This window comes from Meriones unguiculatus, chromosome 1, assembly GCF_030254825.1.
Source record: "Meriones unguiculatus strain TT.TT164.6M chromosome 1, Bangor_MerUng_6.1, whole genome shotgun sequence".
Taxonomy (NCBI): Eukaryota; Metazoa; Chordata; class Mammalia; order Rodentia; family Muridae; genus Meriones; species Meriones unguiculatus.
The window spans coordinates 183,941,211-183,964,436 of record NC_083349.1 but is presented as its reverse complement, the minus strand read 5'-3'; the positions used below and the strand labels follow the sequence as shown (position 1 = coordinate 183,964,436).

Sequence of the window (23,226 nt, the reverse complement as noted above, 5' to 3'; positions counted from 1 at the left end):
ATGTGTGTGTGGTGTAGGTATTTGTCCTTGTGGGTGCGTGCACACACGTGTGTGAGGGTGTGTGTGGAGGCCAGAGATTGGTGTCAGATGTCTTCCTCAATCTCCCTCCACCTTTTTTGAGACAGAGCCTTTCACTGAATCTGCAGGTCATCAGTTTTGCTGGCCAGTGAGCTCTAGGAGTCTGCCTGTCTCCTGCTTCCCAGTTCTGGGACCACAGATGTGCATGTCATATCTGGCTTTTCTTTTGGTCCTGGGGATCCAAGTGCTCTTTCCTGACAGAGTTGGGCATCTTCTCTCAACTTCCAGTTGAGGGGGGAACAGTCTTCTTCATTGCTCATCAGTGCCCTGTTTATAACAAAGCAAGGGACCCTAAGTACAGGGCCATTCCTGCTCTTGTTTTCTGTCATGTCGGCACTATCACAATTAGGTAGCTTTAAAATAAGTCTTGATATTTGAAAGGGAACTTCTTAACACTGTTCCTTTTCAGCAGTATCTTATTTGTTTGTTTGTTGGTCCCTACATTCCCTTAGAAAACTTAGAATGAATTCATGCACATGCATACATGCAATGCGATGCGTGCACACACATAATCTATTCACACTTTTACGAGAATTGCATTGAAACTATAGGAATGTCTAATCCTTCTATTTGGAACTGGTGTGTGCCCAAATCAAATGCATCTCTTGTTGCACTTACTCCTAACTGTTGAGTTACTCAGGCTTATGATTTTTATAGATTTGACTTAATTTCTAAGTTTTATATATACTTACAAGCATCGCATATGTTTTACCACAGTAAAAATTTGAGAAATAATCTACCAGGGTTCAAAAGTACTAAATGGAGGCTGTGCCAGTCAGAAGAACAGATAGGGAAACTCAATGATGGAACAGAAATCACACAGGCTGCTAGAACTGCAGATAGGTAGACCTCCTCTACTCTTTCAATTACCCCAATTCCCAGTCCTCACTCCTCTCCTCATTACTGTGTCCCATGCCCCCAACTCGGGCAGAGATCCTGCTGGACCAAAGGCCATGATAGATGCCAGAAGTCCAGTCCTCAACTTAACCAGACCTCTGTGAGTTCGAGGCCAGCCTGGTCCACAAAGAGACTTTAGGATAGCCAACAATACACAAAAATTTTTCTTTCTTGAAATTTGTTTCTCAAAAAACAAAAAATCAAACAAACAAGTTTTGTGTGTTGAAGTTGTATTAGGCCACCATTTCCAATTTTATATTCAGCCTCTTATGTTTTCAGAGAAAATGACCAACTGACTTTGGACTGTGACTTCTGTTTGTCTTCCTCTGTCTACACTAGCCTAGAACTCACTTTGTAGACTGGGCTGGCCTTGACCTGTTGTCCTCTGGAAGGAATATTAGCTGACCAAGAGTTTTTCTTAGCCTGGGTTCCCTAGCTTGATTTCTTACTGAGGAACAACATTCCAAGCCTGCCTCCTAATTTTCAACCCAAGAGATAAACTTGAGGTGTTGCTGGATGGTAGAGTATAGTACCTAACATGTCTGAGGTCCTGGGTGTCCAGCACTGTATGGAAAAAGCCATCTATACTCCCTTAAGTAACCCCCCAAACTTACCTGTACGCTCAGCTAGATTTGGTTGAGTCCTATCTTTCTTCTCTCAGTGCATAATCTGAGCTCAGAATATGCTTGTTCTTGTCTCCCCAGGAAAAGCCACACACCACTAACATCATAAGAAATGATTGTTGTGTTTCGTTCAGTAGTGAGTAACATTTATTTTTTTCTTGACAGGTTTTCTCTGTTGTAGCCTTGGCTGCCATAGCTGTCTTGTAGACCAGGTTGGGCTTGAATTTACAGAGATCTGCCTGCCCCTGCCTCCCTGAGTGCTGGGATTGAAGTCATGCACCATCACAGCCAGCTAGTAACATTTCTTACGTTTTTCTGACTGATTAATTTTTCAGTTACTGGAGTTTCCCCTATTTTTAGTGTGACACTTGTTTCCTCCTTAGTTTTTGAGGGTTTTTGTTCATGTTTACCCATTTTTGTCCTTTGTTTCAAATAAGGTGTCTGCAAAACATGGCCTAGAGTCTGAACATGTTAGCCTGTGTCTATTTAATCATGCTAATTTATTTATTTATTTATTTATTCTTTTTGTCTAAGAGTGATTTCTGCTTTTTAAAAATAGTTGGAGAAAATCAAGGAAGAATAACATTTTCTGACGTGAATACATTAAATAAAATTTAATTTTTAATGTTCATTACCAGGGTTTATTTTAAATAGAAACATTTTTATTTGCTTACATTTTATGTCTTGCTTTGTGCTTTGGTGGCATTATTAAACAGTGGTGACAGAGGCAATATATAGACCCTAAAGCCTAACATACTTACTCTCTGTTCATTTGCAGAAAAAAAAGTTGATTATTTTTAAGTAAAAAAAAAAAAATCTTAGAACATAATGATAATGACATGTCTGGTCTCTTTAACACTTCCTGTTGCTTGGTTTAGCCAAGAGTAACAGACATCATGACTCCAAGTTGCCTAAAGAATAAAGGTATATATTAACCCAGAGATAAATGGAGTATGTCCTAGGATTATCTTCACACCTAGTTTTCTTGGCTTTATTTTCCATCTCTGCAGCCATTGTTTTCAAGTATGTTTCCTGTCAAGATTATGGCTATTATTTTTCATCAAGAAAGGTTCTCATGTAGCCCAGGCTCTTCTTGACCTGACTATATAACTAAGGTTGACCTTGAACTTCTGATCCTTCTGAGTTCTGGAATTACAAGCATGTAATTCCCTGTATGCCCTGCTCATGGGGTGCTGAAAGTTGAACCAAGGGAGTCTCTATTCCAAGGCAGATTCTTCTAAATTAATTTTTTTTTTTTTAGATCCTGAACTGAATAATGTGATGAAACATACTGATGAAACACATGGCATCACTGGCGGACATTGGCTCCTAGTGATGTAGCTTTAGCAAATGTAGTTTAAAAACATGTCAATCTGACTTTTAATCACTTCATCAGGTGGGTGGAGAATATTGGTACCATATGCAATGGTCATGTCCCAGGCATCAATAATACCCACATGAAGGTCTTTGAAAATATCCTTCATGGTGAGATACTGAATATAACCATGGAAGTCTCCGAATTTCTCTGTATCTATATGCATCTCCCTGATATTTTCTGTCTTAATGATGACTTTAGTGTCAGGGCTTCTGAGGAAGAGCCGTTCAATAGCCTTTTGGATACTGATGGCTCTACGAATGAAAACTTCCATGGGGAAGGGTCTGAAGTGCTGGCCCAAGGTAATGACAATGGCAGTATCTTTGTCACCTGGTAAGCAGTCAATTTCTTGAGGGATGTAGCCATCATCGAACACAGAGTAGAGTTGAAAAGTGATGAAAGGGTAGCTGTGCTTTTTCCATTCAACCAGAGTGTGCCTCTCAGCATCCAAAAGCACATGTTTCTTATATAATCCAGACCCATGAAGGTCAAAAGGTTTTAGTGCTGAAAAGAAAACAGAAAAGACCTTTACATAGAAGGAAACGAATAAATGTTAAAAGGAAGAGCAATATTTATGAGAAGGAAATTAAGATATAAAGACTCAAACTTAGAAGGCAAAATAAAATAAAAAACAAAAGAGCTTAGGCAAGAGGGAGGAGACTGCATTCAAAGCACTGTAGGGTCAGCTTGGATTTCTGGAAGAATATGAAGATAACAACATACTTTTTGCAACTCTGGGGAGGTAGTAGATCCATTGGCGTAACGTTGAGTCTCCCAGGAGGTAAACAAGCTTTCTTTTCAAACAGTCATTTATCTGATTTGAGTTTAACAGGCGCTGGTTGCAATGGGCTGTTACCCACTTTCCCTGTAAAACGTAGCTGCTAGGTGTGGGAATCTCCTCTGGTCCAATCTCACATTTCTTCCTTTTGTTTTCACTCTCTGGTAACAGATATTTGTGGAAAGTGGTTTTGATGGCATGAGTCAGACACCCAGCCTCCTCCCTTAGATCTCCTCCCCGTTTCCTTATCTTTCTCTAACTACTTAAAAGTTTTTCCCTGTTAAGTTACTTTTGATTACTAAAATGTTGCTAGTAATATTTTAGGCATTCCATCGCTTCTTTGTTTTTCCTGTTTGAGACAGGGTTTCTCTGTGGAGTACTGGCTGACCTGGAACTTACTCTGTAGACCAGGCTAGCTTTGAACTCAGAGATCTATCCACATCTCCTCCGGTGTGCTAGGAGTGGAGTAGTGTACCACCACTCTGGGCTTCTCTCTCTCTCTGTCTTGCTCATAATAATAAAAATCTTGTAAAATTATTTATTCTTACAAACCAACGGTGAAAAAGTACTGTGATAAAAATTGTTTGATTCCCCTACTCAGTCTTTTGAGTGATTCTGGGTTTCCTCTCTCTATGCTTTCTTCCAAATATGATCATTAGCTCAAAATGATATTTTTTTTTCTTTCTTTGTCATTTCCATTGGTTCTTTGATGACCAGTCTTTTCTCTAATCTGAGTGACGTTACAGTGGTGCCATTTGGTGTAAATCAGTAAATCCCTTATCTATCTCTCTGTCAGTGAAAGAGTAATGTTTTCAAAGGTGTGATTTGTAACACTGAACAATAGAGTCCATTAAACACGTTAGGATGAAATGCCCAGTTCAATAATGTCTTAAGAGGACCTTGCTAAAAGTTTCAAATTGCACCTCACATGGACTAATAATATTCTGGATTGCTCTCTCAAGTCCCACTGTCATGACAGCTCTGTCACAGTGGTATCTGGTGTTTCATCATGGTGTGCCACGGTTTGCTCATGTCATGCTTCTTGCCATTCTTTCCATGCTGGTATACTACCCCTGCTGAGCCATCTCTCTGGCTCCTGCTTAGCCTGCTGTACTCATAGGCTCTGTACATGTGAACTGAAACAATCATGCATGAAAGATATTCAGGAAAAATATTCATCTGTACCGAGCAAGTAGATGCTGGTTTTTTTTTCCTCATCAGTGTTCCCTCAACAATATTGTATTACAACTATTTATCCAGCATTTATAATGGCAAGTATTAGAAGTACTCTAGAGCTGATTAAAGTTCAGAAGATGTGCATAGGTTATGCAAACATGCTAGGCCATATTATATAAAGAATTTTAATATGTACATATTTAGGTATCCAAGGTGAGTCCTGAACCTATTCCCTTAGGGGCAGCTATGATTTGTAATTTGTAGATAAAATGACAACATTGTGCTGGTGGCAAAATTATAAAATACACCTAGAATAAACTCTCAAGTCTTTGTAATTTAGTTGTCAAGTGGAATTTCCTTCAGTCCCACTAGTTACGTTGCCATTTTGTTAAGACACAGTTGGACTTGGCAGCATCGTTTCCTGACCAGCTGGACACTTAAATGTAGAATCTTCAGGCCCATCATTACTGCATATTCTCTACTTTGATAATGCACCAAGAAGATAATCTGGTTGGATCGTAACCCACTACCACCAGACCAGCCTTGCGAGTTTACCATAAAGCATATGAAGTGCAAACTTGTACGTTAGGGCGTCATTTTCTTACATTAACTCATTATTTATTTCTCTATTAACTCTGCTATCTTGAGTAAGACATGGCCAATCATATGTGATTTTACTATATTTTTAATTACTTTAGAGATTGTGGAAGGTGTACTAACGGCTACATTGTATTGTCTCTGAAGTTTCCCAGGCCCTAATTCTTCAACCCTGTGATTATGCTTTGTATGACAAGATAAATTTTCCAGATGTAACTGTGCATATGAGCTGGTGATGAAAAAGACATTCTACATTATCTGTCTAACCCCATCTCATCAGTGGAAGATGGAGGCAGATGGACAAGAAAGGCATGGCTTGAATATTTGACATGGTTGTGGTTCTGGAGACTGAGAGTGGGCTTCAAGGGATGTGGGAGCTTCTAGCAGCTGCAGAAGGTGCAGGACACAATTCTTCTGAGCCAGAAAGACATACCGCCCAATGTATCTTGACTGAAGTCAGTGAGACTGGTGATAAGCATGAGAAATATCAAATCAAACAATATATTTCCCCCATTCTGCATTACTTTACTATAGCAGCAATAAGAAACTAATGCAGAGAAACTAACATCTTTTCAGTGTGAAGTCATTCTGTCTAGAAGCAGTGTATTTTCTTCTATTTGCATAGATTACGTCCCTTGGTAATATCTACAAGTGTCTTCATCTAGATCATGGTCAGTTATTTAGTTGTAGATGAAAATTACTGTTTAGGGCAGTTTCTTCCTCACTTGTACGGTAGCTTTAAAACACTACCAAAGCAACAACAACAAAACCCACTGAAATCTTCAATGTGCTGTTTAAGGATTATGGTGATTTAGGCTCTTGTGCTTCTAGCCTCATCCTTGCTTACATTTACCTAATTGGTCTATTAAAAATGGTTCATGATAATTTTGCTTATTGCTAGAGTTTATCTAATAAAAACTTATTGGTGAGAATGTGCAGGATCTCACAGGAAATCTCAATCACTCTGGAAAAATGTATTTTGTTAGCAACTGTGTCACATGATATTTCTCCTGCAGAGGCAATTGGAATTTACTCAAATTTAACTGATCCCATGCATGATTGTTATTTATCTCTGGCAAATCTATCATGTCCTTTATGGGATTTCTATTGTTTTCCCCCTCATTCTCTGACTACAGATATCATTCTGGTGTTAGTAAAATACTGACTGGAATGCAAGTTCTGTGTATGACTTCTTCACAGAGTTAATAGACTTAATGGTTTCTACATCTACTTAATGGTTTCCAGTATCTGAGATTCTCTCAATAAGTATTTATTGAGTAAATGAATGAATTTTGGCAATAAATCCTTACGTGTTGCCTAGTGTATTGGTGTTCTTGATAAGCTAAAACAGATTTTGTGGGAGTTTCTCCTGGAGATAAGGCACTGTAAATATTCTTTCCTGTATAGTGCTGCTTTATGCTGCTTTGTGCTTGCCATCAAACACTTAATAAGATGGAAATACCACATAAACTTGGTAAGTGCTGCAACTAAATTAGAGGTTATGCTAACAGACACTCAGAGACTAAATCTCCCCTGCTCACTTCGGCAGCACATTTACTTAAATTGGAACAGAATCTAAACCTGCGATGCTGATGAAGCTACCAGTATCTATCAAAGACATCTGCTCAGTAGCTAGGGCACAAGAGCATGCATTCCTAGCTGAAAGTATGAATGAACAGGATTGATATTTTCACCTTTGGGATGAAATCTAGATGAAGTCTGCTATCAAAAGAATATGCAGTAATTTTTTGAATTGGTTTCTCTCCTTTACACACAGCCTGTTTGACGTCATGGGAACTTATTAGGAATTATAATCTAGAAAATTACAGTTAATACTGAGAAAACCTTCCCTCTGCAAGAGATAACCATGAAGGAGTACCTACTCCTGGGTGGAGCACACCTTTAGTCCCAGCATTCAGGAGGCAGAGGCAAGTGGAAGCCTCGTGAGTTTGAGGCTAGCCTGGCCTATACAGTTAGACTCTATCTCAAAAAAGAAGAGAAGAAAAATAAATAAAAGCAGCTACCTCAGGTAGGAGAGACTTACTCTTGCATTGGGAGACAGCAATGTACTTAGGGTTCTTCATCATTTCAACTCCTATGTTGGACCTTCAAAAAACAAAATGAATAATTCACCTGTCATCTGTCATAGAACATAGGGAAGAAGAATCACCTACTTGTAAGGGACACAAGGACCCATTTTACATTTGTTACTATGCCTGGAAACTATTGCTTAAAAGGTCACCGAGGTAAATGAAGTAAGATTTTGGAATATTTTCTACCCCACTGAGAGTTTCTGGAGTCCAGGGCATTTGCCACATGCTGTCAATATAAGTCTTGAAGCTTTAAATTTTTAAAATAATCATCAAATCTGCATTTAAAAAATTTGGTTCCACATCATCTATTCAAATTTATATAATCTTATCCTTAAATTACAATGATCCTTTTTGTCTCAGTTTAAGACCATGTAAATTCTTCAACCCAAGGGCATAGCATCCTTTCCCACTGCAGATTGCTTATCTGCTATTATTTAATGTCGGTCACCTCTCATCATTTGCTTGAGGAGTCTAGACTTCTTAGGGTACTAAACACACCTCTCACCACATGGCCCCTGCTTCTCTTTTTAGTCATGTCCCCTGCTATTTCACTGTCTTTTCTATCTTTGTCAGCCCAGAAGACTTGATTTATCCAGAGTGAAAGTTATCTGAAGGAAGGTAGCTCGCTTGTTGGGTTACTCTGTATTCTTAATACCTATCTCAATGATTGGTAGAAAACAGAGTTCAGTTTGAAGCATGAATTAACACAGGCTGTCAACATAGGGGTAGTTAATGAGCAAGAAAAGATTTGGTGAGTTGCGTAATCAAAATAAAAGAGAAGTAACAGAATCCTAGCTGTGCTCTTATTCTCTCAGAAGTGGCATGGGAGACATCACAGCAGGAGCTCAAACTTGGATGCCTAGGCAAGATTCTGCAGTGTGTTATTTTTCTATTCTTGGTACTTACTCTTACCAATCATTTGTGTCTGAAAGGTTAAGGAGAAAAGATTCTAAACTTGACTTTGAAGACTGCTAAGAAAGGAGTAGCTGAGGAACTATTGTTTTACTTTGTTATAAAGAAAAAGAAATGCGTGTGTGTGTTCTGTGTGGGTAGTGTGTAGATTTTGGCAGAATGAAAGCATGAAAGGATTCCAACTGATAGGGTGACTCAGAGCTTAGCTCATACCTCTGAGATATGTGGAGACAGTTATCTTTGCAAATCCTCAATGTAGCCCATGAAGAAACAACAATGGCTTAATTTCAGCAATGAAGCCTTTTCACCTCCATGGAGAGCAAGGAAGTGAGTATCTGTTTGTAAGCAGGGGGAGAAAAGCTTGTCATGGCTGTGGCCATGATTGACAGGAGGAGGCATGCTGACAACTAGGTTTGAGGAGCCTGTACAGCCAAGGATTTCCAGTTATTGCTGGCCCACACCTTGAGGAGTATGGAGGACTCTGCTCCCCAAAAAAGTACAGATGAGCCTTTTCTGCTCAGGAGATGAGCTGATGAGAGGTGGTAGCTGACTTCTTATCAGGATTGCTCAGGCTGCAGTATAGAGAGTGGAGCTTTGTGGCTGTAGCACCAAACACCTGGCCTAGAATAGGCTTTGATTATGTTTGCCAAATAAATGAATAAAATCACATTTGCTATGGTATGCAAATGAGGGAGCAAGGGATGGGAAAGAAGGGACAAAGGGAGAGAGACAGAGAAAGAGCTCTTCAAGGAGGAGAGAGGCATGTGCTTCGTTGGGTTCCTTTTCATTGGGCAGCCCCTTTCACTGACTATGTCAATGGGAATGCACATGGTGGCATGAACAGGGGGCCCAGTAAAGACAACACAGGTCTTACCAGAATCTTGAGTGGAGGAAGCGCCTGAGGGTATTGCTCAGTACCTCTCATTGTACTGAAAGGATACTCACTTCTGGAAAAGGCCTTTTTCTTTGGCAGTGAGATGAGAAACACTTTGCTGCCTGGTAGACATGTGGGTCAGGGCCTCACAGGGCAAGTGTTGGGGCTTCACACAGTAGAAGACTTCTTCACCACCACGGAGCAGGTATTTGCAGAGTTCATTCCTTGAGTTTAGGATCAGGCCACATTCAGCTGAGACCCGGGAGGAGCCATTAGCAAATGTGCCTTTGAAGGCAATTCTATCATAGCCTTGGTTCCTTGCTCTCCAGAGAGCTGACACCCCTTCACTGGGGTGTATGAGAAGGACAGACAGGGAGACCTGGCCCTCCCAGAACAGAGTGAAGCTGATGAGGTAGGTGCCATTGTTGAAGTCTGTCACCTTTCCAGAGGCGCCTGCCTTCAGGGCTGGGGAGGACATCCTGGCCCTCAGGAAGTCCCCACCATAGTCCTTTCTGTGTCCCAGGTAATCCCTAGCCTCCAGCAGCACATGCAGCTGGTCCCCCACGCAGTACTTGTCTCGAGGGTTGAGGATGGCTTCTGTGCTGTGTGTGGCACTGGTGGTGGTGTTGAGGTGGGGGAAGGGCCTGGGTGGGATCTGCTGGTTTAACTTCTCCAAGATCTTCCTGACTCTCAGCTCTGAATTGGGATGGTGACTTTGACTGGTTCCTTGAAATCTCAGGAGGTGAAGACTTCATGGAAGTGTTCCAGGGCTGGAAGGAGATAGATGTGTTTAGAGCAGTCCAAAGCTGAAATGACAAGAAGTGAAGCGCATTATAAAAACGAACCTGCTCCCAGCCATTTTTATTTACAACGAGTTAGAGTTTTACAGAAATATATTCATTCTAAAGTAGGAGCCTGGAGAATAAGATCAACATGAGTTTGCCCTTCCCAATCCTATATACCTTGCACTCTGTAACTACTTTTTGCTAGTTTCCCACAGGACAGATGGCTGAATAGTTTTGCTGGGTAGTCCAATTATTACTAATGTGAAAATTGAAGAAAACTGTCCAATTGGTTTTAATATATTTACTCTAAAACCTGATTAGTATAATACAAGGAAGGTGAAGGTTTTTCCCACCCATGAACACAGCTTTTAAATTCTTTCTCTCCAAAATGTTATTACATGTGTATATGTATAAATTGTTTATATATTGCATGTTTATATAGACATATATAGATATGTTTAATACCTTTACATATAAACATATAATAACAATCTATATAAACATGGGATTGCACGTCATAGTGATAGATTCAGAAGGAAAAATATCTATCATCTATCTGTATCTGTCGGTACGTGCATGCATGCAAATTCACGTCTGAATTCCTCTATAAACCTCAGTGGTAAGTCTTTTCTAAGTATTGCTTAATATCCAGAATTGGAAGGCATACTGGTTACTAAAAAGAACAATTGTGTGGAAAAAGATAGTAGCAGGCTGGATTTAGAAAGCCAACGATAATATGCACCCAGATTTAGTGATGAATATTTAGTGATATGGCAGTTGGTGGCCTTAATTAACAAGAGCTATTTGGGGGGCTAGTGAGAGGCAGAAGGTCGATTATAAGGCACTGAGTATGGCTGGGAAGTGAGACAGTAGAATCAGTCAGTGTGTCCCCCGCCTGTCTCCACCCCCATCATCAGTAGGTAAGGAGGAAAGAAACCCAGTTGGAATGGGAGATTGGATAAGGGGATCTGAGGATATAGCTCACGCACGTAGCAGCTGTGGAAAAATGTGTGCCTACCTTTGCAGAATGTTGAGAAATTGCAAAAATTGTCCAGGAAATTACTAAAAATGATGTGAACAATAGCAGCCTTTTCTTACACACTATATTTGAGAACATGATCAGTGTCCTAGGAAAGAGCAAAAGAGAGGCACCAAGGTGAGGAGGAGTCCATCTGCACCTACTGGTTCATTGTAACTTATAACTTGCCTTGAGACATGATCCTCTTCTGTGAGGCACCTTCTTTTCTCTCTTAGTGAAAGGCCCATTTGTGAACCCTGTTTACCATTTCTTACCCAGGCTTTGGTTTGAAGGGTCTCTTCCTCATCCTCAACCCTGAAATGGGAGTCAGATGCCTCCCCCTATGTTGTCTCCATGGATTCATTTCCCATAGAAACACTGCACTGTCACTCACCATAATCTCAATGAGAAGCAGAAAAATTAATTAGCTAGCCAGCAGATTATTTTGGAAGGGAGGGGGGACAAAATAAAGCTGACAGGACCCTAAGAATATGTTTATGTTATTAAGATAGTCTATAAAATACCTTTAAACAAAGTTGGTCCTGTACCACTCCCATTTCAAAGTGGTCTTGAGAGTGGAAATAATACTCACCAGATGGAATGCAGACAGAACCACTGTTTTTTTATGTTGTTGGTGTTTTGTTTTGTTTTTTAAATAAAAATTTCAGTGCCTTTTAGGCTGTCTGAAAAGCTTTTGCATGGGCGAATTAACCAGATAGGTCCATAAAAAGATTCTGTTTGCATTTTATTGGTGCAGGGCAAAACCAAATAACTCTCATGCAGAAACCCAAATATAATTGATCTGGATAAAATAAATATATGCTAAAGAGACACTTTAGCTATCAGACTATTAAAACAGACCTTAAGAAATTGGTATTTCTCTCTAGAACACAATGCTGTGCAATAATTACTCCCTCCTAAACTTCCATGCACTCATAGTTTCCTAACATTTAGATTTCCTACATTATACTTGCTTTTAGTGATATCTTAGGTCCAGTCCATCTCTCTATGTAGTTCCAAGATCTGTCCTCCAGCTCTCACTCCAAGCAATCTTCCCGCACTTTCTCCTCCCACTCATTTCCTGCCCTCTCTCTCCTCCCTGCTCAACTTTGTGTCTAGTTGCTTTATTTTGTCCTGTTTACACAAGAGTTGAGACAGGATGCTAAGAATGAGTATCACAATGCAATATCTGGATTGAACCGGGAGAGTAAGGGGTGGGGAGAAATCAACATTTGAATGAACAAGGGTAAGGTGTATACGTTTGAAAAGAACATTATTCCAACACAGAAAGATAGGTCCGTGATGGGCATGGCCACACCCTGAGCGGGACTGCTTAGGTAGGCATTTTAGTAACACTGTTTAAACTTTTGTCTCCTTTCAGGACATGAAGATGAGACTTCAGTGCGGCCCCCAGATGTCTTTGTCCCTCTTTTCAATATGTCTGCATCAAATACATCTACCTTTGATGCTTCCTGCTTATTCATTTGGCTGTTTTAATTGATGGTTGAGTGGCTGAACTTGGCTTCTTGGGGTATAGACTGTGACCCCAACTTCAGTAACAGAGTTTAGAGAAAAAAGGCACATTAGGGCTAGTTAACCGTTTTAAGCAAGACACAATGGCCAGTTGCAGCTGATATTAGATCACTGTCTAATGATTGAGCTGTGACTTCCCAATTCATGGAAACATGGTGCTTAGAACTTCTAGGAGGATTGAATTCTGTTTGATAAAGTAGAGATGACATGAACAAATTCAAGAGAAAAGATATCACTGCTGCTGTAATTTGTTATTCATTGTACTGTACATTCAACACTAAATTATATCATGAGAACTAGAACTTGTCAGCTAATGAAGCCTTGGAATCATGTCTGTTTTATACCCAATGCCACCAATAAGCATAATGCTTGTGGGATGAGTAATTAAAAAAAAGTATAATCTGACTTTTCAGACCAACTTCCACCTCTACCCACTCAAATTTCCTATTTTCTAAGAATGTACAATAGCATGTCTAGTAGGGCAACATGTCAAAGTCCTTCCCACCCCAAGACTCACTCAGTTTTTCTAAATTTTAGATGAATTTCATAATGCATTAGTTACCATATGTGTTCTTGAAAGGGTTAGACTAACTTTGTAACCTGTATGTCTTCTAAAGCCTATAGTTTTGAGTTTTAGGTCCAGGTTAAGCTAAAGCCTCTTAGTACCTTTCCAGAGAATGGAAAAATGTGACCCTATCTGTGAGGATAGATAGCAAAAAAAAAAAAAAAAAAAAAAAAAGGCAAGCAAGCAATGACCTTCACTCAGCAAAAAGAAGGACCAGACCCTTGTCTTTGAGATAGTGTTTCTTAGCAAAGAACCCAGTCTTCTTCCAAGTAGCTTTTGACCTCCAGCCAAGAGCCCGCAGCCCTAAGCTTCAAGGATGAGCTAACAACCCCTACCTTTAATTGCAGCTGCATCCACACTTGGCAGGACTGGCCAAGCTTGAGCACCTAAGACTAATCAATTATCTTACTATATAGCTTCCTCATCCAATCCTAAATTGCCAAAACTGCAACTTCAAATCTCCTGCAATTTTTCTTTTAAAAACCTAAAGGCCTTTGTCTCCAGGTGCCACTCTTTGCTGACCGGCAGGGGTGACCCCATTGTGCAATGGTTAATAAACCTCTTGCTTTTGCAATGAGTCTTGGTCTGGGGGAGTTTCTGGGAAGGGCGCGATCTTGAACTCCTGAGCTGTGAGACCCCAGGTCTTACATTCTGACTCATGTTCTTCTACCTAGAGAGTAGAATACACAGAATTTTACCAATCCTGAGAAAAAGATCATTGCAGTTTTAGGGCATGCAGTTTTAGATTTCAAAACTGTGTTTATTAAATTTTTGTTTTTCTGTTCATTTATGAATGTAAACATATTGAACACTTATCCCATATGTGTCCAGAAGATGAAGTAAACCAACAAAGTGGCTGAAGAAACTGTTTAAGAGAGCTGGTTTCCGCCTTCCACCTTCCCGATGGTGAGTGCTCTCTGTCACGAACAACTCCACATTTGGCTAAGGCCGAGGATCTGGCTTGCTTCCATGTATGTGGACCTATCTGCATTGCCCCCGTGGCACGCCTGGGTTGGCTACCCAGAGGCTATTTAAGCTGTGGGCTGGCTTTCCCCGGGGTCCGAGGATTGTTCAATGTTCCTGAATAAACTGCATTGAAGAAAATAAAACAAAATCACAAAAAAAAAGAAGTATATTCATACCCAGACACATAAAACAAAAGCAAGTAAGTCTCAGAAGAGAAAAAAAAAACCCAGACATGAATGAGTCTATTACGTACATGATTATATGTACACATGATTCCACTTATATAAACTCCCCCAAAAGATCAAATTATTTCAAAAGCCAAAACTCAGCTCTGTTTTTCTGGGACCAGACACACAGTAGGCAGAAGGGAATGTCCATAGTTGATTGGGAAATGGCCTAAGTTTATGGGTAATAATAAAATTTCTATAAATTTAGGGGTAATGATAACATGCTAGTACTGCTACACAGATGTAAACATCTCTCAACATTCTTAGAACTGCTTAATTCATGTATGTTTATTATGTGTAAATTATACCTTACTAAAATGTTACAGTTCTTTTTTTAACCAAGGTAATTTGTAAGCAATAAATTGGAAATATCTCTTTACCAAGGCAGCGATAGTAATGACAGGAAAAGGAACATAACTAAAAAACATACTAACTTCCCTCAGAGACAAACAGCCTGAGACCAACAGCGTTAGGAAGCAGGGAAACAAAGAGCAGCAACAGAAACAAAAAAAAGACAATGAGACCTCACTTTTCTCTCTTGTAATTACCGACTTATGTTCTCCCTGTGAGGAGCACGTGAAGTGATGGGCCCTCCCCTGAAATGGGCCAGTTTGGAGAGACGCTTCATTTTCACTCTCCTCTTAAGTGAAGTCCAGCAATGTCTCTGATTATGAATATCAGCAACAAATCTCTTCTCAGACACTGGTTTAAGCCAATAGAATGTCTTTATTGGCCAGCCAGCAACTATATTGAGTGTTTGGATCCCAGTATAACACCGAGCCTGTCTCAGGGTGACTTTTTAAACACAAAACTGTGTTCTGGGTTGACATACTTCAGTTAACAAGAACAATTTTCCAGAAGTAGAACTTGAGAAGCCATTATGCAAGGTCGGTACACTTGGAGACTTTCCCAGAGCTGTGGTCTTTGTTTTCATTTTGGCAGGTTTGCTAATCTTGTTGCTGGAGGCCAGAAGACAATTTGCAAGGGTCAGTTCTCTCCTAACACAGGTTATCAGGCTCAGTGACAACTGCCTTTATGTCTTGAGCCATCTCCCTAACCCTTAGTTCCTAAAATTAATTTCCACTTAGATATTTCCAAGGAATTGAAGGAGCTTATAAAATTATGTTCCATTTACCTTGAATTACCTCACATTTTTGTTGCTGTTAGCATTGGCAAGTCTTTTAATTAAAATATTATTTATATTGAAAGACTCCCAAGAGCCTATCTAGACGGGGAGACCCCGCTTCCCAAGGAACAGCGAGACCAGCCTTCGGATGCAAGCCGCAAGAGGTTTATTTTGATACACGGGTACCCGGGGCGACCAAGCCTATCGGAGGACTTGCGCGCCTCTCAGTTGGGGTGACGGGTTTTTATAGGGCTCGGGAGCAGGAGGCGCGGTTACAGAAGCGAGAAGCATAGTTACAGGGGTCTGATTGGGTGGTTTGAACAAAGCCGTAGTTAAGTCACGTACCCAGAACAGGGAAGGCGGGAAGGCAGATTGTGAGCCGAGTCACGTACCCACCCGGAACCGGGAAGGCGGGAAAGAATGCAGGAAAGAATGTGGCGAGGTAGCTCTCCCCTCCGGGAACTTACTGCTATACCGTGCCTACTCTACATAGTGTTAACAATCGCTGCTTATCTTTTGGTCTCTCAATATAGTATAAATTATTATTTTCATAGAATGCTTATTCATTTAGCTTCTCATCTTTTCTTCTTTCTTGCATTTCTGTTCTATTATTTAGGTTTTTTTTTTTTAATTTAAAGTGCATTAGTGCCTTAAGTATGTTACTTAATTCTTCTTTGATGTTCCTAATTACTCTGTACTTCTCCTAATTTTTTTTTCTAGAATCTAGATTTTTCTAGTTCCCACTGTCGTGGTTGCTCTCTGGTGCTTCAGTCTGATTGAAAATGAAATTATTTAGTTTTTTATAAAATTTGTTCTGAACCCCAGGACTTTGGAAGAGCAAGAAGTGCTCTTAATCAGTAAGCCATTTCTCCACCCCTCCATAATTTTAATTAATTATTTGAGAATTTCATCATGTAGATAATGTAGTTTTGTCATAGTCACTCCCACATGACGCCTAACTCCTCCCAGATCCACACTTAGTGTCCCCCTCCCCCAGCCCCGTTCCTCTTCCAACTTCATGTCCGGTGTTTAATTTCATTTCTCATTTTTTATGACTTGCTGAGTCCATCTGGTACCGATCACACACTCACGGTTGTGGAGCCACCCACCCGAGTTAGTTAGACCTACCACCAGCCCCAACCTTAAAAACACAGCACTTGGCAAAAAAACACCAACTGTTTGTTGACAGCTAGTGATGAGGGCTACTGAGAACTCCCTGCTGCCTGTTGATGTTGCCTAGCTACATGATTATGTATATGTGTGTATGTACATGTGTATGATGTATGTATATGTATGTATAATATTTGCATTAAAAATAAAAGTTTGTGTCATATATAGAGAAATTCTAGCAATTGATTTTTATAGCATTTTTACGGCAGCACTCATTCAGACCAGAGACCAGTAACTTACTGGGTACTGTGTTTGCCTTATTTTACCTTCATCATTAGTTTACAAATGCCAACAAATGTGCACAAACATCTGGTCTCTAACATACCGTATTTACTTTCTCTCAGTGAGTTGTATTTGACTGAGGAAGTTCTTTTCTAGAAAAAAGAAGTTTCCTGTTTTTTAACTTTGTTAGAAACTGAGCTGCCGTGAATGTTTTTTATCTGGTTCATCATAGTAGTTACATAATTCTTAAAGCACATCTTCAGGTCTGATGGAGTACATTAATATATTAATATGTAAATATAGATAATATACAAATATATAAAGTCAAAGCATATGACCACAGGCAGGTTATAACATAAATCTCAATTTCAACATTATTCTATTGTTGGTGAAAGTACAAAATAATTCAGTCAGGTTATGGCACTGACTTGTTTGCCTGCTCTGTTTTAAAAGTTGTCTACTTGGACTGTGTATAGATCAACAAATGATCTCTCACTCCAACTCATTAAAAAAAATCCATGATAAGATTTTATTTCAGTAGATTATCTAATTCTTTATGTGAATAACATGGACTTTAATATGTTTTACTAAAAATTAGTTAATATCCTGGAGGATATAACCTAGCATTCAGAAGCAACTCCTAGGCTCATGTTCACGGGGAAATACTCTTAAAAGCATACTAGAGGGAATGTGGATATTCCCTGCACAATTCTTCATGTATATTAAACACACTCACAGAGCACACATCCAAATGTAAAAACTCTGCTTTTCTGACTTAAGAAAACAACCTTCTATGGAACAGCACCAGTCCAACCAAACTTGGTAATCTCAAAGCAGGAGGACTCCCTCTATTTAAAAAGCTTTCCAGAACAATTGTAGACCACACTGATCTTCTCACATTCCAAGGTCCCATGACATATTCATATATTCCCCACCAGGATAAGATCACATGTGAAAAACCGAGCTAGGTAGTATGATCAGCTGCAAAGAAATATTACTGACATTTGTTGTGGGGCTTTTCCCAAGATGTGGCAAGCGTCTGTCCCCACAGACCCTCGTGGAGAGCAGTCCAAAGACACAATCTCTGCCAAGTTCAAGTGAACCCATGGAGCTGCTGGGTTTACTTACAGCAAGGAACACTCGGAGGCAGCCAGATCCACCACGGGAGACACACTGCAGCATGGGTAGTGACTCAGAAACTGTGGCTGGTTCTGGAGTTGTCTGGCCCAACCTGGAGGAAGCTCCACCAGGCTATCAACTGTTTATAACCTTTGGGAGGAGGCCTGCAATCTTTGAGCTTCAGAGATTCTAGAACATTTTAAAATCCTGGTCCTGCGTCTTAGGGACCTCTTCTTTCTTCCTGGAAAGGTTTTAATTTGAAGAAAATAATAACAGAGAACTTTGAAGCAGGAAAAAAAAAACCCAAAATATTGTAGAAAAAAAAGTAAAAATAAATCTTGTGGAGGAAACAACTTTTCTTTTGAGGCTCAGTAGAAAGGAAGCCCTGCCAAACTCACCTTCTTCCTTTTTGTTATTTGTAACATCTCTTTCTACTTGGTGCTTTAGTGGCCCAGACACTGTGTGGTACTTCCTTTTTCCTTGGCCTATTTTAATATTCAAAATGAATGTAGTTAGCAATAAAGTACATCTAAGAACAGGAAGAAGAGAACAAGGGAGGGGCAAGGGAAAGGGAGGGGAAAATGGGGTGAGAGTGAAAGGGAGGGAAGAAGCGGGGAAAGGATGAGAAAGGGAGTGAGTGGAGAGGGAGAGAGTGAGACTACACACAGACCAAAAGAAGAGAACAGAGCAGGATGCCTAGGTCAAATAAGCTCAAGGGAAAAACACAGGAAGGAGATGAGTCACCATTTCCTTTGCTGTGCACTGAGTTTTCCTTTTCTATCAAGGTTCTCTTTCTCAAGGCATGACAACGCCCAAAATGGGGAGGGGGCCAGAGAGTCACCTTGATTGGTGGCAGACAAACAACTAGCAGATGTTTCCATGTTCGTAGACAGAAGCTCTGGACCTCATATCTACACTGAGAGGGACCCATGAATGCTCTAGGTCCAGAATGACATCCTGAAGGGTTACCAATTCAGGGAGTACTTAAATATAAAAACAAGGGACTCCTGAAAGTTGGTGGGTACCAGTTCTGGACTCCCTTCTCTGCCTGAAGGGGTGGGTATCTGTAATGCTTGCCAATAAAGTTTGCTTTTGTTTGCTCTGAGCTCTTAAGTCTTCAGTCTATGGACAAAAAAGAAACCACCTGCTGGCAGGTACCAATTGTCCCCAAGCAGTTAGCTTTTACCTCAGTAGTGAAGCCTTTAGGGTTCTTGGTCTCCATCCTGAGAGTCTGGTGGGAGTCTAACTCACTCCCAGCCTCCACAGGGATACAGGATATCTGCATCAAAGGGGAATTTCAACAAAAAGGATAGAGCTAGTCTCTGTCTTATAAATCTTTCCAAGGGTTTTGGAAGAATCTGATCCAGGAAATGGAACTTGGGGGTTGGGGATGTTGTCTTTAGGGAAAAAATAAGAAGGAAAATGTCACAGGCAGGGCAGCCTTGAGCTTCTAAGGGACCTAGAAAGGGAGATAATGGTAGACAGAGACCCAAGACACTGGGTTCACTTCAAGAGTGAATAATTTTTATTTTTCCCACTGCTGTTTATATATTATTTTGCTAGCTATTAGAGAGAGAGAGAGAGAGAATTGCAAGCAGAGCTTGAGCAAACAGCATCTTTAACCCCTTTCCTGAGTTCTTCCTTCTGTACTTTACTGCCCTGGTGGCTTTGTTTTGTCCCAAGGTCATTCCTCTGAGACTTTATCAGTTCCTTTAAGTCTTCAGTCCATACCTGGGACAGAGTTTGTTCTCGAGTAAGGGACTGCAGCTCATCTGGACTCCAACAAGTAAACAGAGAAAAAGGAGGGTGAGGAGTAAAATAACAATAAAGATGCCTGAGCAAGTTATAAGACATCAGACTTAACTACTTATCTAAAAATCATATAATACATGTAATTCTGTCTATAAATTTATATATATAGTTTAAGTTTTCTCATTTTGGACTAAGAATGCTCCCTCCAAGAGCCAAAGACCACCTAATAAAAACACTAATACCAGACATGAGAAGTTCTCTTTAAGTTGTTGGTCAGGGATTTCCAAGAGACTCCCAAAATATAGATCATATTGCTATTGCCCTTGATGCCTCCCTAGAAATGGAAGGCAAATCCCTACTGCTGAAGACACCATGCACTTCAGAAACAGAGCCCAGAGGCCCCTGAGCTAGAACTGACCTGAATAAGTCTTTCTTGAGGACTACTATTATAGCAACAGAAAATTCTTTGCAAGCTTCCAAAGGAGGGAAGCAATCAATAGTCCTACCCTTTGGCGTCTATGAACCATGACAACACTTCACATGGCACAATAACCCTTAAGGGTACAGTAGAGGCACACATACCTTGGCAGTAACCAACAGCTCTCTAACTGGACTCACAACCCACTCAACAAGAAGGAAATCATGCCTGATACTGAAAACCTAGCTAACTACTCAATGCTGGCAAAGTCATGGATCTTGTAGGAGAACCGCTAAGCAGTACTTTATGAAACTGGAATAATCCCTAACAACAATCTATAAACATTTGTCCTCATATCCATAAATAAGTGTAGTCCTCAAACCTTATAGAACAAAAAGCAAAAATGACAAACAATAACAACAACAAAAACATATCTTTGCAACAGATAGAGAACATTACAGACAACCACACCAATTTAAATGCATAGTTGTAAAGCTCAGTCCCAGTGGATATGTCTATAACACAGTTCCTCCTATCTGAGGCTCAGGGAACATTGTGGAAGAGGGGAAATATAATTGTAAGAAGGGAGGATCGGGGAGATTTGCTGTGAGATTGTGTCTCCTAGTAATATCAAAAGCTACACTCATAAAGTCTCACCAACATGACTGCTCAAATGTGAACTGAAAAAGGAAGATTCTTTTTTTTTTTAGAGATTTATTTTTTTTATTATTTATACAGTGTTCTGTCTGCATGTATGCCCACACACACCAGAGGGCACCAGATCTCACTATAGATGGTTGTGAGCCACTGTGTGGGTGCTGGGGATTGAACTCAGGACCTCTGGAAGAGCAGCCAGTGCTCTTAACCTCTGAGCCACCTCTCCAGCCCCTAAAAAAGGAAGATTCTTATCGATATGCCACAGTGGATGGGGAAAGCCCTTGAGGCCTCAACCCTACAGAAAGAAATACAGGCAACTAAGAAATGCTGGGAGTGGGGAAGAGTCTTCCTCAGGGAAGAGCACACCAATTGCTTATCCAACACCAGATGGTCAGCCCTGAAAATACACATGTATGCCACATTATATAGACCGAGAAAAAGTCCTATTTACAAATACAACAGCTCTTCAAAGAGCAAGGAGAATATATGGGAGGGTGTGAAGGGAGGAAGGGAAGGGAGAGACAATATAATTTATCATAATCTCAAAAATAAAATAAAAAAAAAGAACTTTTCCAACAAGGAATCGTCCACCTGTCATCATGTAAAACCTACTGAAGTGATGTCTCTTTTTGAAAGTGGGAGCACTTTTCTGCAAGGCAGATGATTTCAACCTCATTTTCCCAACTGAGTCTGAAATAACTATGTCCTCCACCAACCTCTGTCTTCCAGTTTGTTCTGGTACAGGTGGCTGGCAGAAGGCTCTCCAGGCCCCAGTAGGGACTCTAGCTCATTTCTTTCCTGCAATGTTTCTTGGGTCTTGGGGTGGTGAAATAGATTTCTGATTATTTTTTTTTCCGTTTATGACTGAGTGTTGGGTCACATTAGTGGTCATCAGTCATAACCAGTGTGATTGGATCAGCATCTGTAGTACCCACCACCCTCTGGAAACAAATGAGGCTGCAGTCTGACAGCACTAGCAACCTATGGGTATGAACAACATTTTAGAAGGCAGTTTTGCAATGACACTGCCAGAAATGCAGGCATTCTAGAGACTTTTATGTCTTTTCTTTGGCTATCAGACTATTTCAACAAATGTTCCCAGGAATTTGGAGTTTTCCAGGGACCTCATGCTGGAACAAAGAAAGGTTCCTCCCCTCAGAGGAGGAAATAAAAAAAAAAGAAAAAAGATTTCACACAGCTCTGACAACTTTAAAGGCCAAGTTAGGGTCTTCTTTTTTTCCCCTGGATAAATTTTTTTATATTATTATTACCATTTATTACAGCTTTTTCACTTTTTATTCCAGCTCTTGCACCCTCCCTTGCCTCCTCCCAATCCTATCCACCCTCCCTCTTTTCCCCCTATGCCCCCTCCCCTAGTCCACTAATAGGGGAGGTTCTCCTCCGCTTCCATCTGACCCTAGCCTATCAGTGTCTCATCAGGACTGTCTGCATTGTCTTCCTCTCCGGCCTGGCAAGGCTGCCCTCCCACCCCCCACCCAGGGGAGGTGATCAAAGAGCTAGCCACTGAGTTCATGTCAGAGACAGCCCCTGCTCACCTTACTAGGCAACCCACTTGGACACTGAGTCTATGGACTATATCTGAGCCAGGGTTTTAGGTCCTCTCCATGCATTGTTCTTGGTTGCAGTATCATTCTCTTCAGGGCCTCCAGGAATCAGATTTTTTGGCTTTGTTGTTCTTCTTTTGAGCTCCTGTCCACTCCAGGTCTTTCTATCTCTCCCTTCTTTTATAAAATTCCATGTACTCTGCTATGAGTCTCAGCCTCTGCTTCAATTAGTAAGTGTGTTTGACCCTCCCCCCCAGAGTGCACTAGGTACTGGACTGTGAAAAATAACTAGCAGATATACAGAGAATGTATGATCTCATGCCCTTCAAGACACAGGATTTAAGATGTTCTACTGTACTTGTTTTTGCCCAGGTGCCGCGAGTGTAGGTCAAGTTCCTACAGTTTGTGCGGTTCAGTGACTAGAGCAGAGTTAAGGCAGAATGTAGCAGTGAAGAAAATCGGTAATGTAGCAATGATGAAAATTTCATTGCCTTATTCAACTATTAAAATGAATACTTAAAAATGTTAGCCTATATATGTAGGTGGTGGTAATCAGTGTTGTTGACTGTAAGTACTCGAGATAGCTTTCAAATTGAATCAATGCACAGCACTACTTTTTCAAACCAAGGCTCACCCAGAAGAAACACACACACACAACACACACACATAAAAGTGACTGATACTTTGGTTGAAGAGGCAC

General features: G+C 40.5%; 2 protein-coding genes across 2 annotated transcripts in view; one reads left to right on the top strand and one right to left on the bottom strand.

The window, feature by feature from the left end:
- Rexo2 (RNA exonuclease 2) overlaps nt 1–14,499 on the top strand; it is a 53,191-nt gene extending 38,692 nt beyond the window's left edge. The window contains exon 7 of the mRNA XM_060373275.1: nt 12,588–14,499. Coding sequence (XP_060229258.1) covers nt 12,588–12,594 — 7 coding nt within the window. The 3' untranslated portion in view covers nt 12,595–14,499. The remainder of the gene's footprint in view (nt 1–12,587) is intronic.
- On the bottom strand, nt 2,198–18,526 carry Nxpe1 (neurexophilin and PC-esterase domain family member 1). Its single transcript, XM_021633306.2, is given in 7 exon segments — nt 2,198–3,477; nt 3,697–3,912; nt 7,569–7,630; nt 9,475–10,103; nt 10,105–10,209; nt 11,207–11,315; nt 18,144–18,526. Coding segments are annotated over 6 exon segments (1,647 nt in total). The 5' UTR covers nt 11,306–11,315; nt 18,144–18,526; the 3' UTR covers nt 2,198–2,941.
- Nucleotides 18,527–23,226: the final 4,700 nt, after the last annotated feature.